The sequence below is a fragment of the Cucurbita moschata genome, unplaced genomic scaffold (genome assembly GCF_002738365.1).
Source record: "Cucurbita moschata cultivar Rifu unplaced genomic scaffold, Cmos_1.0 Cmo_Scf00008, whole genome shotgun sequence".
In the NCBI taxonomy this organism is placed as follows: Eukaryota; Viridiplantae; Streptophyta; class Magnoliopsida; order Cucurbitales; family Cucurbitaceae; genus Cucurbita; species Cucurbita moschata.
The window spans coordinates 1,362,116-1,377,846 of NW_019268524.1; the positions used below are offsets into that span (position 1 = coordinate 1,362,116).

At 36.2% G+C, this 15,731-nt stretch overlaps 2 protein-coding genes across 7 annotated transcripts; both read right to left on the bottom strand.

Moving 5' to 3' along the window:
• Nucleotides 1–405: 405 nt before the first annotated feature.
• On the bottom strand, nt 406–11,432 carry LOC111445856 (protein BIG GRAIN 1-like A). 5 transcript variants are annotated; one of them, XM_023084373.1, is made up of 5 exons: nt 11,344–11,432; nt 9,745–9,839; nt 7,591–7,816; nt 5,211–6,706; nt 406–423 (listed from the first exon to the last, which is right to left on the bottom strand). In XM_023084373.1, exons 3-4 carry the CDS (start codon nt 7,629–7,631, stop codon nt 5,215–5,217), a joined length of 1,533 nt encoding a protein of 510 aa, XP_022940141.1. In that variant the 5' UTR covers nt 7,632–7,816; nt 9,745–9,839; nt 11,344–11,432; the 3' UTR covers nt 406–423; nt 5,211–5,214. The 5 variants fall into 5 exon arrangements, with proteins under 5 accessions (XP_022940141.1, XP_022940140.1, XP_022940138.1 ...); XM_023084372.1 differs by lacking the exon at nt 406–423 and adding an exon at nt 764–1,256; XM_023084370.1 differs by lacking the exon at nt 406–423 and having other exon boundaries at nt 5,037–6,706.
• LOC111445858 (omega-amidase, chloroplastic) lies at nt 11,265–15,127 on the bottom strand. 2 transcript variants are annotated; one of them, XM_023084378.1, is made up of 11 exons: nt 14,787–15,127; nt 14,583–14,699; nt 14,260–14,484; nt 13,636–13,729; nt 13,370–13,444; nt 12,889–12,967; nt 12,409–12,424; nt 11,976–12,056; nt 11,706–11,788; nt 11,534–11,615; nt 11,265–11,439 (listed from the first exon to the last, which is right to left on the bottom strand). In XM_023084378.1, exons 1-10 carry the CDS (start codon nt 15,063–15,065, stop codon nt 11,537–11,539), a joined length of 1,128 nt encoding a protein of 375 aa, XP_022940146.1. In that variant the 5' UTR covers nt 15,066–15,127; the 3' UTR covers nt 11,265–11,439; nt 11,534–11,536. The 2 variants fall into 2 exon arrangements, with proteins under 2 accessions (XP_022940146.1, XP_022940145.1); XM_023084377.1 differs by having other exon boundaries at nt 11,265–11,615.
• Nucleotides 15,128–15,731: the final 604 nt, after the last annotated feature.

Genomic DNA, 15,731 nt, shown 5'->3' on the forward strand with positions numbered 1-15,731 from the left:
GATTTTTCAAACTACTAGAGAGAGAATAATAAGAGAAAATATAGAAAACACGTAAAGTACATTTTCAGAGTACTACGTCGTATATATAAATAATTTAGGTCCGTGAAATGAAATTGAGTTGAGCTTCTTCATTTACTTCTTCATTTATTGCATACCTAGAAAGGGACAAATTACAAGTAATTGTACCATGCTAATTAATGTCCCCACTTTTTTTTTTTCTTTTCCTACTGCTATATTTAAAAAATACTTGTAATATTAAAATCTAAATATGTACGTAAACTATAAGATTAGGCGTTACAAAATAAAAATTTGTATAGAAATTTACCGTTCAAAGTTTGACTCCAACGATATAAATATCGCTTTATTCAAGTGAGTATAAGACGGCTGGCATGAATACACCTCCATATGTTCCTGCTTGATTACCTACCAAAATACATGCAAGTATATAATCCACCAATGTCATATAATAAACAAAACTTGCCTTTGTTGCTCTAACCTTCTGTTCATGAAACTGCATATTTCAACTGCTTTCAATAGCGGGAATTGTCGTCTCTTTTTGTTAAGATCGCAGAACAACACACACTCAATCTAGATGAATATGAAAAATAAGAGAGAAAATGCTAGAAGGAATATTAACTAAAAGTTCAGTAAGTACGATAACAGAGATCAAAACACTACTTGAAAGGTATATTATATATATATATATTTCGGTTTACTATATATAACTTAATCAAATATAGCTATGCTCCCATCAATTATAGCATAACCGGGTGGCGCTGTCAACAGAGCACCTAGGCAAAGTAAGATACTCTATATTTATTCTAGCAGAAAAAGTCTTGGCTCCGTTAGAAATCAGAGATCTCCACAATGGTATAATATTGTCCACTTTGACCATAAGCTCACTTTACTTTGGGCTTACTCAAAAGGCCTCACACGAATGGAGATGTATTTCTTACGTGATCAACCCTTTAATTAACTGACGTGGGACTCCACTCCCAACAGGCTTGATTGATGGACTGGAGCTTGACCTGCTCGATGCTGTAGGTCTGCAAGCGGATGGCTTAGGGAAGGTGTTGCAGGGCTGGAGATGGCACTTTGAATGCAATTTGGGTTGCATCACCAACCACGTTGTGTCCGTTCCCAGTAATTTGGTGCAAGAATCCATGGTCCTGGGCTACGTGACAGAATCATGTGCTCTCTCCATCCTCCGTTGAATTCTTTTCCTGCTTCAGAAGCTCCCTCCCCCATTCTGCCACCTTCAAAGCCCAGAAAAAAAAAAAAAAACAGAGAAAATAAAAAGTGGGTCATTGGGCTAATCATTCCCAGCCCTTTATCAGAGTATTGGGCTGCCTAAGAATCCAAAATGGGATCAAGGCCAATCCTCATGGCTACCAGTGCTTTTTCTATGACCCAAAAAGACTTTCCTTTCATAGCTTTCATGTTGAATACAAAGTGCTTTGAAGGGGGAAAAAAAGAAGAAGAAAGAAACACCTGCAAGAGCTTTGTGAGAAAGCATCGGTAGAATATTTCTAACCCAAGTAATCGATTTAAGAAGTGCTTCAAAAGCACTTTTACAACGTAGAAGAATATCAATATCAAAATGATTTGTCATTCGATACCTTTTCCTCACCAACATGAGCATTTATTGTTAGTAACCACGACTCTCCACAATAGTATGATATTGTACATTTTGAGCATAAGCTCTCATGATTTTGGTTTGGACTTTCCGAAAATGCCTCATTCCAATGGAGATGTATTTCTTACTTATAAATCCATGATAATCTCCTAAATTAGCCAATATGTGACTCCCTCGCAACAATCCTCAACATTTACTACTTTAAATCAACATCTTTTAGTGTTTGACAGAGCACTCTAAAGGACACCTGAGTTCCAACTTGTTTTCAATTAACTAAGCCTTGTTATTGACTAGACCATGAAATGTGCAAAGAATAAGCCAACACGAGCGATCTAAGAAGGAAAGTACCTTCAATTCCAGCACTTCAGATGAGCGTTGTTGTCTGGAGCGCAAGATGTTTGATCCCATCTATGAAATTTCAAAAGATTTTTAATAAGGGTGTGAAAACCTATCTCTAGCGGACGAGTTTTAAAAATCTTAATGGAAAGTCCAAAGAGAACAATATCTACTAGCGGTGGACTTGGACCGTACACCATCCCTATGGAGTGACACAAGCTTGGAGAACATCTAGATAGAGGGGCTCTAGTGAGTTGGAAATTCACCTCCTACGAATTCTGAGACACCCATGGGTTTGGTTTATTCGGCTGGCTGTTTTCCTTCCTCAAATTGTTCATTCTGGGGTTCAGAGAAACCTAGAACACCTTCAAGTCCCTTATATTGAGCTGTAATTTTTGCCTTTTAATGATTGGAGATAACATATTGGACAGAATTCTTCGAGATAATTGTAACAGCCCGAGCCCACCGCTAGTACATATTGTCCTTTTTGAGCTTTCTCTTTCGAGGCCATTGCTCGTAGATATTATCCTTTCTAGAATTTCACTTTCGAGCTTACCCCAAGATTTTTAAAATGCGTGTATTCGAGAGAGATTTCCATATCCTTATAAACAATAATTCGTACTCCTCCCAACCGAGGTGGGATCTCACAACATGCAATCAATTTCATATCACAACAAAAGAAGTAAGATGAAATGAAGTCCATTTCTAACACTAGCCTGCACAAAGAGGTAAAAGCAGACGATGCCAATGATGTCCATGAAGTTAACGCCTTGATATGGCATTTTATCAAACACTCAAACATTCACTTCTAAAAAACTTAAACAGCACTAAACAAGTGGATACGACATTTTATCAAACACTAAATGTTAGTTTCTCAAATTAACTTGATTGTCGCTAAATACTTGGATGGGGCATTTCATCGAACACCTTAACGTCATTGCTTTCAAAAGCAGGTATAAATCCCGCCATTTCCAGGGATCAGAATCACTTCGGAGATGAAAAGGACAGGAAAGAAATGGAGCTTTAAGTAAATGAAGATTGCGATAAGAAGATTACTTACCATGTGATTAATCTCATCACTCCACATTGTTGAAGAAAAGGGAAAGGTAGTGAGGATCAAATCAAACAGAGACTCGTCTCGGGATCGCAGATCTTAGATTCTTGTTCCTAACCCGCAAGGCAAAAGCCAAAATTTGGCTATGGACCATTCTCTCTCGAGTCTTTTCCCCACCTCTCTTAAACCCCTTTCAAAATCCCTCCTTTTGCTTTTCTTTTTCTTTAATAGATTTTGGGAGTTTATTCTCTTAACCAATAGAACACACGGAATTATAATTAAAAAAAAAAATTTAATTAAAACTTTTAATTTCTAGCTGGATATAATTAAAAAAAAAAAAAAATTTAACATTCACTTATTTCAACATCATTTTTATTTTAAAAAAATATATATCATTTTTATTTTTAAAAAATATATCTAAAGATTAAATGATATTTTTTCTCGAAGATTTTAGTCCAATTATTTCGATAATTTTGAATTAGTTTTTTAAATAGAAATCAAATAAAAATAGCCGGGCTCATTGATAAAAGTTTAGAATTAAAATTGATAAAATTATTCATATTGATTTAAAATTTAAATTGATACAATCATTAACTAATACAACGTGTTGAAATTATATTTATAGAATTAGTGGCATAAATAAAAAACGTTCGTAGTTCTAATTATACTAAACCTAAAGTTTTTAAAGTATAAGCTAGAACGAGAAGGTAGATAAGATTAAAATTTGTAAGAGTAACTGAATTGATGGGCAGGTTCGTAATCACAATTTGAATATTACTAAGTATAATCACTAATTTAAAACAAAAATTAATGAGGAGAGGTTGAAAATAAGTTGTAATTAAATATAAATGGTGGGGCCGAATTGGTTGATAAAACTAATGACGTGAAAAGGGGTGGAAAATCAATCATGGTCTGAAGGAATCTGATTATTTATTTATGATTCTAAGATTTGTTTCATACAAAACTTCTTCTCCATAATCATTTAATATTAAATTGTTTCCCCCATTTTCTGGATCTAAAATTCTTTATAATAAAATTCGTAATTGAATACAGCAGCATTATAGACTCATAAATTTAACAATTTTCAAATAAAGAAAACACAATCCTTTAAGGTAAAATAGAGAAGGGAAAATTTAATAAAAAAAGTGGTTGAAATTGTTATATTATTTAAATTAGGGTAAGTTAAGGAATGAATTATATAAATTAAGAATGGTTGGGGAGTGGTGGTTTGCTGTAATTATATAATTCAAGAAATGCAAACAAATCATTGAAAATTTAATTTTTTTTAAAATAATATTATCCTACACCTTTGTGAAATTAGTAATTAGGTAGATGCATGACTTGAATAAGCTTGGAATCCACCGCCCCCTACCCTAGACTACACTTCTTTCTTAAAAAAAAAAAAAAAAAGCGTGGGATCTCATTTGGTTGGGGAGAATAACAAAACATTCATTATAAAAATGTGAAAACTCTCCTTAATGAAGGTGTTTTAAAGCATTGAAAAAATTCATAAAGAAAAGAAAAGGGAATGATTATAGGTTTATAATCAAGGAATAACGAGGGATGAGGCTTTTTGAGAGTCTAAAACAAACCCATGAGAACTTACGTTCTAATATCATACGATTGCGTGATTTGGGTAATTTTGGTGTGTCGAGGGGAAAAAGGGAAAAGAAAGAGATGACGTTGGATGGGGATGGGGAAGGAAGTAGGAAGAGAGGCCAGCATATTAGACATTCAAGACAAAATTAGAACACCAAAAGAAAAAAAAATGAGAAAAAAAAAATGAAAATCTTCATTTTGGTTCTCGTCGTCCAATCTTAGAATCTTTTCCTTTTTCTTTTCCTTTTCCTTTTTCTTTTTCTTTTGTTCTCTTCGGTTCAAAATCAAAGAGTAAAAGTGTGATCCCCACAAATTTCTTTTTCAGAAAATTTTAACGTTCCCACGCTTTCCTCTGTCTTTCCTTTTCTTTCCATGTTTTCCAATCCATTTCCCAAAACCCTCAAAAGTGGATACGATCAAAATTACCCTTTACACACTTAATTTAATTCTTAAATCTCTGAACAACCTAATCAAATCAACAGTTTTTTTTTTTGTAAAAAAAATTGCAGCACAAACACAATCAGTGTAACAGATTTATGGCTCAGGAATGATACTAATAGAAAATGGAATTAATAAGTAAGAAACCTGATTAGCGATGGCGGATGGCTCGATTGGTATCCACACCAGTGGTTCTTTCGTACACCGGAAGCTCTTCGCGGTACCGATCTCCGCTCATTACCGTCAGGTGATCTAGCTCGAACAGATCTGAACTCGAACAACTTGCTGTGTCGTCTTCTTCTTCTTCTTCTTGGTAGAGATGATTGTTCGGATGGTGAAATTTTCTAGCGAGGAAATCCTTCTTATTCCTAATTTGTTGATAATCTGTCAAAATGTTTCTGGCTGCTGCTGTTGCTTCTGCTGTTTGCGGCTTATCCTTGACTTGGAACTTAGGCCCTTCATCGTACAAGGATTTGTGTCCGCAAGGTTTACAATGTTCGTCTACGATTGTACTCACCGGATAGAATCGAACCGTTCTCCTGTCGACGTTGCCCAATTTTTCACTTGAGCATGGCGAATTTTTGCTTAAACATGATCTTGAAAACGATGTAGCGGAAGAGCAAGTCGAAGTTTGGCCGGATTTTGATTTCCTCTCTGAGTTAGGATCTTCAGAGGCTCCGGTTGATGTTACGGAGTGTGCTTGTTTCTTCGGAGTTCCTGCGGTGAAGATTGAATTGAGAAAACTTGAGAGGCGTCCTCCTGGTGAAATCGGCTGCTTCACCTTCTTTAAGTTATCGTATATCTTCAATGCCCTAGATTTCGACTTAATCATGGCGTTCTCGTCCAAATCTCGCGATTCTTTGTTTTCGACGAATTGATTGCTCTGTTTCGACTGTGGTTTTTCTCTACTCTGTCTTTGCTTTGCCTCCGTCTTCTCTGGCGGTAGAGCCGAGACGCTGGTCCGAACCGGTTTCGGCCTGAACTTCGCAAAACAAGACGGCGTCAAGGACTTCGAGCCATACATTGATTCAGTATCCGAAGATGAAAATCCGCCGAAACTCGAATCGGAAGAACTCGAAGTGGAACTGAAGAAGAGAACGTCTTCTTCCCGATCATGCTGGTACAACTGAAATTTCATCTCAGCTTCCGTCAGAGATCGTCTCCTTTGAGCGCTCACCTTTTCAGCAACCTTCTTCTCGATCCATCTCTCGATCAGCAAAGCTCGATGAAGACTCGCGATCTCTTCGTCACCGATTGTTTTACCTTGTTTCTTCAACACCTTATGTCTGTAAAACTTCAATTCTCCACTTCTCTTATCGCCTCCATCGTCAATCGAACGGTAGATTTCATCAAGCAAACTCGAAGAGAAAGACTGTCCCTTACCTCCTCCATCCCTTAACCTCTCACCTCTCGCCCTAACTTCCTGCCCACTCATGATTATCCACAGAGAGAGAGAGGAAAAAAAAAAAATCAACCAAGAAAGAGAAACGAAACGATCGATGATGAAAGGAAGGAAGGAAACAAAACGACAGTGGCGGAATGCTCCGTCACAGAGCACACAAGAAGTAGGGTGCCGAGCCGTGTTCCGACTCTTTCTTGTCTCCTTCTGGAGGTCCAAAAGCTGCCATGGAAGGTGACAGAAACTGTTGGAAAAGAAAACTAATTACACCTAATTGGAACAAGATTACTTTTCTTCTTCTTCTCTCTCTCAATCTCTGGTTTTCTACTGAATCAAAGGCAAACAAAAAAAAAAAAAAGCAAGAGATTAAGAAGCAATTGATGAACAAGGCTTTCCTTTGTTAAGGATTTCTAGAGAGAGAAAGTGGCTAATGAGAAGGAAGGAAGGCACGCTTCGAAGGCAGAAGGTGGAACTGGAAGAAGGAAGAGGAAAGAGAGACTTTATAGGATCCTCACGCGCGTGTTTTTTTTTTTTTAAATAATTATTTTTATCAATTTCTCCATTTTGCCCCTTCTTTTTTGAAATTTAGTGTAACGCTTTATTCCTTTCCTTCTCCCTACAATTTCGAATTTGTTACCCGTTGTTCGGTAATAACGGATGAATTTTATTTCTTTTCTTCTTTTATTTTATTTAAGATCGGGGGCTAAAATTGAAATTTCCAACTCCAATCATTAGCTCTACTTTTTTTTTCGGCTTAATTATTAATATTTAATAAATAACTGAATTCAATTATTTTATTATTCAATAAATATGTGTAGCAGTTTTTTTTTAATCCTCCTTTCACATTAAAGAAAATAATATATACAAAAAAAAAAAAAAAACATCTAAAACTTGAAAGCTACCTACTAGGGCTAGATGTTGATAGTCAATTATGGACGAGTTGTGAATTATGCTTCAACTTGCACGGTTGTAGTGCTCGACCCTGTACGCTATATAAACCTTACGAGTGATGATGCAATCAACTAACTCTAGTATTATGTATATATGAGAAAGATCGTTCTTCACCTTCTTTTTGTTTTTTTTATCGAAAACGATTGGCATGCATTGCCTTGTTTTAACCATTCGTACCTTGTCGTTGGCGAGTAATGCTGTAGTGAGTTTGTAGACATGGGTTGGTTGTATGGCTAAGCTTGCGCCTAGCTAGTGTGTGCTTCAATGTTGCTCGAACGCTCACCATTGAACCTTGTTTCAAAGCACTATATTGAAATAGGCCAACGAACCCTTCTAAACCAAACTCGATCATTGACAAAATGAAACAAAGCAAGATTCCTTAACTCTTTTCAAATTTTTTACCCTGCATTGCTTAAAGAAATCAAGGAAAACTGTTACTAAAGAAGGCACAAGTATGAATGCACACACACAACTAAAGAATCCCATCCCATGTCAATGGTCCAAAAGAGGTAAAGCAGGAAGCAAAGTAATTGTAATGTAAGCCCTTATTGCAATGAAGAAAGTAAGCATCAATGATGAACAACCCAAGCCGAAAAGGAAGCCAATTGAGGGTGTTATCAAATAAGAAAGGATATGTGTCCCCATAATCCTACCCAAAAGCACATGATTTGCATATCTGGTTACCAAAATGTTGAATCATCTTAAGACAAACTACAAAGAAAGAAAGCCAGCACCATCAACTGGTCTGCCCTTCCATACAGGGTTTCTTCTCATGCCCATTTTTTAGCTGCTGCAAGTTAAAAGGGTGGGGTCAATGGCCACGTCGCTTCTGCTTTGTGAGCCCACCGCTATCAGATAGCTAGTAGATATTGTCCACTTTGGACTTTTCTAGCTTTCTCTTCTAGACTTCCTTTCATCGTCAAGTGTCTGGTTCTAATATCCTTTGGAATAGCCTAAACCTATTGCTAGCATATATTTTCCTTTTTGGACCTTTTCTTCTTAGCTTTCCCTCGAGGCTTTCATTCCCTCTCCAACCGATATAGTATCTCACAATCCATACTTCCCCTCAAGATTTTCGTTCCCCTATTAAACCGATGTGAGATCTTATAATCCACCACCTTGTAAGCCCATCATCCTAATTGACACACCGCCTAGCTTTGATATCATTTGTAACAGTCTAAGTCCACCACTAGTATATATTTTCCTCTTTGAGTTTTTCCTTAAAATTTTAAAACGCATTCATCAAGGAGAGGTTTTCACATGCTTATAAGAAATGTTTCATTTTACTCTGCAACTAATGTATATCTCACAACAATTATCCTATACTGTTTTAGGGTCAGAGAGAAATGGACCATGAGAGGACTCCGGACATATGTAATTAATGGCATTTGTCCTTTGCCTGTGCAGGGCTTCCAAGTATTGCTTAATACAGACCAAATAATATATGGTCTTGCAGAGACACACCAGGTCACTTGCTCCAAATTGAATGGTAAGTAAGACCCTTTTTAGTTCTTTAGTTTCTAGTTCATCTCATTTCAGGTGCATAATTATTAACCCTGAAGTAAAATCATTTTGTTGATAAATATTTGAATTTTAATTACTAACTACTAATAATAATGAAATTTTATATTAAAAAAGAGAATTAAAGACTTCCTTAAATGTCTTTATTACTATTGAAAATAGAATGGAATGTCTTTATTTTCATACCTTTAAAGGTTTCAAAGCCATCATTTCTGGATCTTCCTAGATATTTGTTGTTAGCCTTTTGACTAGACCTTATAAAATTGGGTTAAATTTGTTGTCCTCCGTTACATATAATATATTAACGGGTTATAAAAGGACACGACAGTTGTATCAAACTTTACTCTAGAATCAAACAATTGTCCCTATGAGATTAGTCCAAGTGCAACTTGTTAGAAACGAACCACGAACCTCCAAAATGATATGATATTGTTCTCTTTAAGCATAAGCCCAAGTTCACCACTAGCAAATATTGTCCTTTTTGGACTTTCTCTTCTCGGCTTCCCTTCAAGATTTTAAAACGTGTCTACTAGGGATAGGTTTCCACCCCCTTATAAAGAATGTTTCGTTCCCCGTGGGATTTCACAATAAAACTCTAATAGTTTTGCTTGGTTTTTCGTATTTATAAATTCATGATCTTCTCCTAAATTAGCCAATGTAGGACTCTCCTTTCCCCCAACAATGGTAAAATCAAAGGATGTTTTTTACGCTAAGTTAAAAGGGCGAAAGAGAAGCACCAGAACAGAAAGAATAAAGGTTAAGAAAGCAAGCAGGCAAATACTAAATTCCAAGGGGCATGATGCGCATTACCTTTGGGTTTCCATATGCTTTAGTGGCCAGCCTTAGCCCCCAGGATTGCAAAGTCTTTTTTGCTCAATAAAGCAATGGAGCGTCACCTGCATAAGCTGTATCCATGACTCATTGGTTAGATTCAACCTCACTTTAGTTTAGACAAGTTTCTCCTTTTGTTGTTGCATTCAATACAACCAAAGGGACTGTCTTCAAGGCTAAATCATAAAAATCTCAGAGATAAAGTTAAAAGGGCATCCCTACTACAAGACTCAAGAACGATAATGAGAGCTAAATTTATATTTGGGACCATGGAGGAGTTTTGGGTAGCATGTGATTACATTTACTCGCTCTATTCACTCTAGAATCAAGGGTTCCCCCACCTCCCCCAAATGATTAAACAAGCTGCTTAGTAATAGCTCTACAGCCTGATCCTTTTCTCTTTTTTTTTCTCTGAGAAAGTGACAAATCCGGATCAAATACATGTATACTAAAGTACGGATTGGGATGGGAGCTTGGATTTGGATTTGGAAAAGAAAAAGAAAAAGAAAAAGAAGAAGAAATGGGTGCGATAGTTTGGGTTAAAAGGGGAGGGCATCGGGCGATGGGTGGAGATCCCAACAAAAGGGGGTTGGATCGGAGACGACAGTGTCCAAAGAAAGGCTCTATTCCCAAAAAAAGGCAGAACAAATAAAGACTATGGACTCATCTCATGTCTTCTTTTTCTTTCTGTCTCTGATCAAGAAGGCCTTCGCCAATGACAGTGCCCATGCCAGACTCCTCTCCACCCTCATTATTGGGCTGCCCTGCCCTGCCCTGCCCTGATCTTAAAAGAATGAAGGTCCCAGAACACATTTTTTTGCACATGAATCGAACCAACCACCAACCCATAGTCCATTAGTTACTTAATCCAAATTTCCAAATTGAAATATGACTTGGTTGTTCTATTGGCGTCATTTATTAAATTTTGTATTACTATAACAGCCCAAGCCCATCCGATATTGTCTTATTTGGGCTTCCCCTCAAAGGCCCACCGCTGGCTAACAGATATTGTCTTATTAGGGCTTTTCTTTCTAGGCTTTCCCTCGAGGTTTTAAATTTTCGCACCTTTATAACAGAAATGTTCCGTTCCCCTCTTTTACAACCGACGTAGAATCTCACAATTACTATTACTTAATAAAATAATTAAATACTATAAAGTTTTATTTATAAAAGAAAAATGATTACTTTTAACACCTATATTAACTAAAAACTGTGATATCTAATTTATAAAAATATATTTTTTAAGTTGACCCAATGATAAATCTAATGAGCTAGGTTGATCGAAATACGGCTCAAACGAGCCAGACCATTTTTTAAAATGGTACTTAGAAATGGGTTGGGCTGGATCAAAATTCGGCGTTGGGCCACACTTAGATTGAATCTGGGCTAGGCTTGGACAAGCCTTTGGGTTTTGGGCCGGTTGATGAGGCCGAATCTCTGTCTGGATAAAACAGATATTTTGTTTTCTAATCCCAATTTGCTTAATTAAGAACAGAAGGTAAACGTGGCCCTAGAAAAACCTTCATTAAAGCAAAGTTATGCCAACTGCTGAACCTTAAAAGAGTCGGTAAAACATACAGAGATTGGAACATTGCAAATTATCACGATGTAACTTTTAACTGGGAGCTACTCGTTTGCACCAAGCCGCAGCAAAACAGCCACAACTGTTGTAGTCTGGAAGAAGCGCAAAGGGTGCAGTAGCGGCAAGTTAATTTATTCTAATTGGATAAAACTTAAAGCATAAGAGCGTTCAAAGCAGTCCTTGCACCTTTCATTCGGATTTCAGCCTCTCAACATCCACCAACTGGTAAAGATCTCCACGCTTTTGCTTCAGCAATGGTAGGTTAGTCCTGAATAGTTTGTGCATACGATCAATGAGAGAGGGAGAGTTAAATAATGATTGAAGAACACTTTTTAAAAAGGACTGCAAGAGTGGTCACCTTCTAAGCTCAATAAGTGAATAATCAATCTCCGCTATGATTATTGCTTCATCATGTTCTGTTGTAGCTAACACTTCACCAAACTGCAACATGCATTACGCTAGACTGAATTTGTGAAAAGAATCCATGATAGAAGCTAAAATAGAAGGCCCAATTCGTCCATGAATAGAGTTGAGAAGTTCCGAAGGAACCAATCGAACCTCGAATACATAATGGCTTCAGTTGCATGATACAAGAGAATAACAAAGCTGAACTTTAGCATTGACTTACCGGTCCAACAAGGGTAGAGTGGCCCCAAGCTACATAACCAGCTCCGACGTCTCGAGCAGGTGAACATGTTGCCACATACAACTGAACAACAAAAGCATCAATTAAAAAAAATGTTGTGTAAGATCATTCTGTTTGCAGACGTGATAGAAAGATTCTTCCATATGTTTTTGTAAACCATTTATACATTCTTCGGTTTTAGAGATGTTATAAACAACCATTTATTAATAAAAAAAAAGTACAGCAAGACTGCGGCACAAATCTTACGGTAGACAATTATTTCTGAAAGAGGTGCTTTATAAACTATGTATTATTATTGTCAAACAAAATTTAGTTACACAACCAATCATATCATATTGATATAATTTTTTTCTTTATTATTGCTTTGTTTGTGCATAAAACAGACAAGAATAAAAGCTGGAGACTCGTAAAATACCTGATTATCTGCAGCCCTGCATAAAACATCAAAACACAAATGTCAGCGAAAACAACCAAGTATTTTAATAAGCAACAATAGAATACACAATTTTATGATCTTCAAAACTAAGTAACCCTAAAACAATTTTATCTAAAATGAGAATAGACCAAAAGAATCAGATTATTGAATGGTCAAATAACCGTCACAATGTAATGAAAGTTAAAATTTTCTTCTTCCCCTTTTTCATACAGGCAACAATGGCTTTCTAGGAGCCTGGCCGCTTACAGGAGGGAAGGGACACTTACAAAAAGGCTTTGCTTGATAAAATATGAACCTTATCAATAGAAATCCATTATCTCAGGTCCCAACATGCTCTGTACTCACACATTTTGGAGATCAAAACCATCTTTTACTATTTAACATGTGCACAACATCAAGACATGTCAACAAACATCAGGAACAAACCATAAAGGTAGAAATTAATAAAGAAGTTCAGACCTTGCACGCTGCAATAGCTCCCAGTGCAATGGTCCAGTAGTCATGTTAAATGCCCCAGGATAGCAAATCAAGTGAGCACCTGATGTTAGCAAGACGGTCATTGTAAGACAAACTTTAATAAAAGGAATGATTTTGTATGGCCAACACAACAACCTATGAGCTCTGTCTAAGGAGTTAAAGAATAGATACTGAAAAAGTTAAATCCTCTTAATCAATATCTGCTAATACTACAAACGGAAATTTGAGGAATACTTTGGTAGAATACATCTTGTACTCTATAGGATTAATCATCTCACACGGAATACATATCGAGAGAGAGAGAGCGAGAGCGAGAGTTGCTACTATTGACATACTATAAATGATTATTTGGTTAATGTAATAATCTAGAGTGCTAATGAAGCCAATCTTCACAATTAGAAGGAAAAAAAAAATTCATTGATACTGAGTTCTTTTTTAAAATTATAGTAATAAAAGGACAAACCTCTTGCAGCATATATCATGGCTAGTTCCTGAAAACGAATGTCATAACAGATTCCGATACCAATACGTCCAACTTCTGCATTAACCAGAAGTAAGAAACGACAATATAGTTAATCACCAAAAATAAGAAACGACAATATAGTTAAGCTTATCATAGTCAAGTGCTAGTAACAAGAACTATTTCCTCCAAAAAAAATATAAAACAAAAAAGAAGAGAAGTGCTAGTAACAAGAAACTCCCTGAAAAGTAAAGGAACTACAAACCAACCTGTGTCCACAACAGTAGGGGTTTGACCTGCTGTAAGAGTCTTGGACTCAATAAAAGTGATCTTTCCAGGGATATCAATATCAAAAAGATGTATCTGCAGTTGAAAGGGGCACTATAAACTTGCGAAGGACGAATTACCAACAAAAATAAACTATCCCCTAAACTAATTAGATAAACCTAAACTACACTAAGATGTCATTGCCAATTTAAGTCCGTCTCCTAACAATGAAATAAAAACACGAACAGAAAAATGTTTCAGAAGACAAACTGAGGAACACGCTAAAAATGGAGATTCTACGTGCATTGGCACGGTTCATAAATTTGCCACTGGAAAGCCAACTACAATAATTCAATTCTTTAATCCTTTCAGAATTATCTAGTTAGAAAAAGGAAAAGATGAATCAGTGTTAAGGGTAACAAGATATCAAACTGAGGGGCATGTGAACATCAAATAAGTGAAACTACGAGGAAATATATTGGAATTTTACACTAAATAACCTAAGACATCCATCAAGGCTCCGCTTCATCATCCCCATAAGAAAATTAGGAAATATTTTTAATGCCTCTTGGATGCTAATGTTCCGTCACAAGATTAATAAACCATATATTAATATGATTATATACCTTCCTGTGTTTGGCTTTCAGCTTTCCATCAGTACCAAAAATACAACAAGCATTATACAATTTATCCCCTGAGCGCTCTGCAATTGAGCCACCAACTATAGTGACCTTTAGACGACGAGAAACTTCAGATAACATGGCTGTTGAAGGAGAGGCATCACCACCGGCTTCAATATCCTCCGCATAAACTGGGAAGCTATCATTTGAATAAGGACCATTCCAAATTTCCTGTCACAAGCAGAACAAAAGCCCTAAAACCGCGAAATACCACCGGGAAAACTTAAAATACACCAAACAAACAACAATTTCAAAATCTACAAGCTCACCGGCAAGACAACAAGCTGGGCGCCTTTTTCCACAGCCTCCTCAATGGCCTTACGAGCATGTTCAATATTCCTTTGCTTATCAGGCGTCACCGTCAATTGACATAGGCCGATTTTAAACTACATCGAAACAGGTCAGAAATACCGACGCTCACATTAATCAACGAAACAAAAACATGCTGAGATAAGTAAGGTCCAACAACTAACCTTGGTGACCGGAGGGATCGGCAACGGAACTGCAGGTGGAGACCTAGCTTGTTCGGGATTGAAGGATGAGGCCATAATCGGCGAGGACTTGGTGGAATGGAAACGACACTTACGGCGCAGACTGGTAAAATTGGCGCCGGTGGCCTTATCGTCAGTAGATATGACCGGAAATTGAGATGGTAGAAGCAGAGATGGCCGCCGGAAGATGGAGAAGGAGAGGGAAGATCGGTGAAGATTGAAATTTCTGGAGCTAATCAACGAAGAAATGGCAGATTTCATTTCAGTCTCTTGAGAATGTTTTCCAGCTATCTATATTAGCAGTTTCTTTCAATCGGAGTGGACTGTAATTTGTAAATCGTAATTGTACTAACGACGTCGTTCAAAGTTCGTTGCCAACGACGTCGTTTACATTTTCCCCCCTTTTAATTTCATTAATTGTTTTATTTTATTATTTTATTAAAGTTAAAAAGCGTAAATTACGAATTTGACATCATGTCAAAAAAGAAAAAAAAAGGTACGATTACAGAATAATTTTAATTACATAGTTGCCACATTGAATACATTAATGTTTATATATTAACTTTTAAATTAAAGTAATTAAAAAAAATATTAAATTATATTTAAAATGCCATTTTTATTCTGAAAGTGAGTACTATTTTAACAATAAGGTTTTATAGAATAAATACATTTTTAATTTTCTAATAACAAATAGATATTTTTTTTATACAAATATATCCAAGCTAAAATTAATAATAAAGAAAATTTTATCAATTTAAATAATATTATTTTAAAATTTATTAATTAATTAATTTTATGAATTTTATGTTATTATGATGACATGATTTTATAGTGTTTTGAGAGATTAACGTATTAGTTATAGATTTACATAAGTCTAAAGGGTATATCTGTAATTTACTGAAGGACCGTGGCTATTTCTTGGTGGGA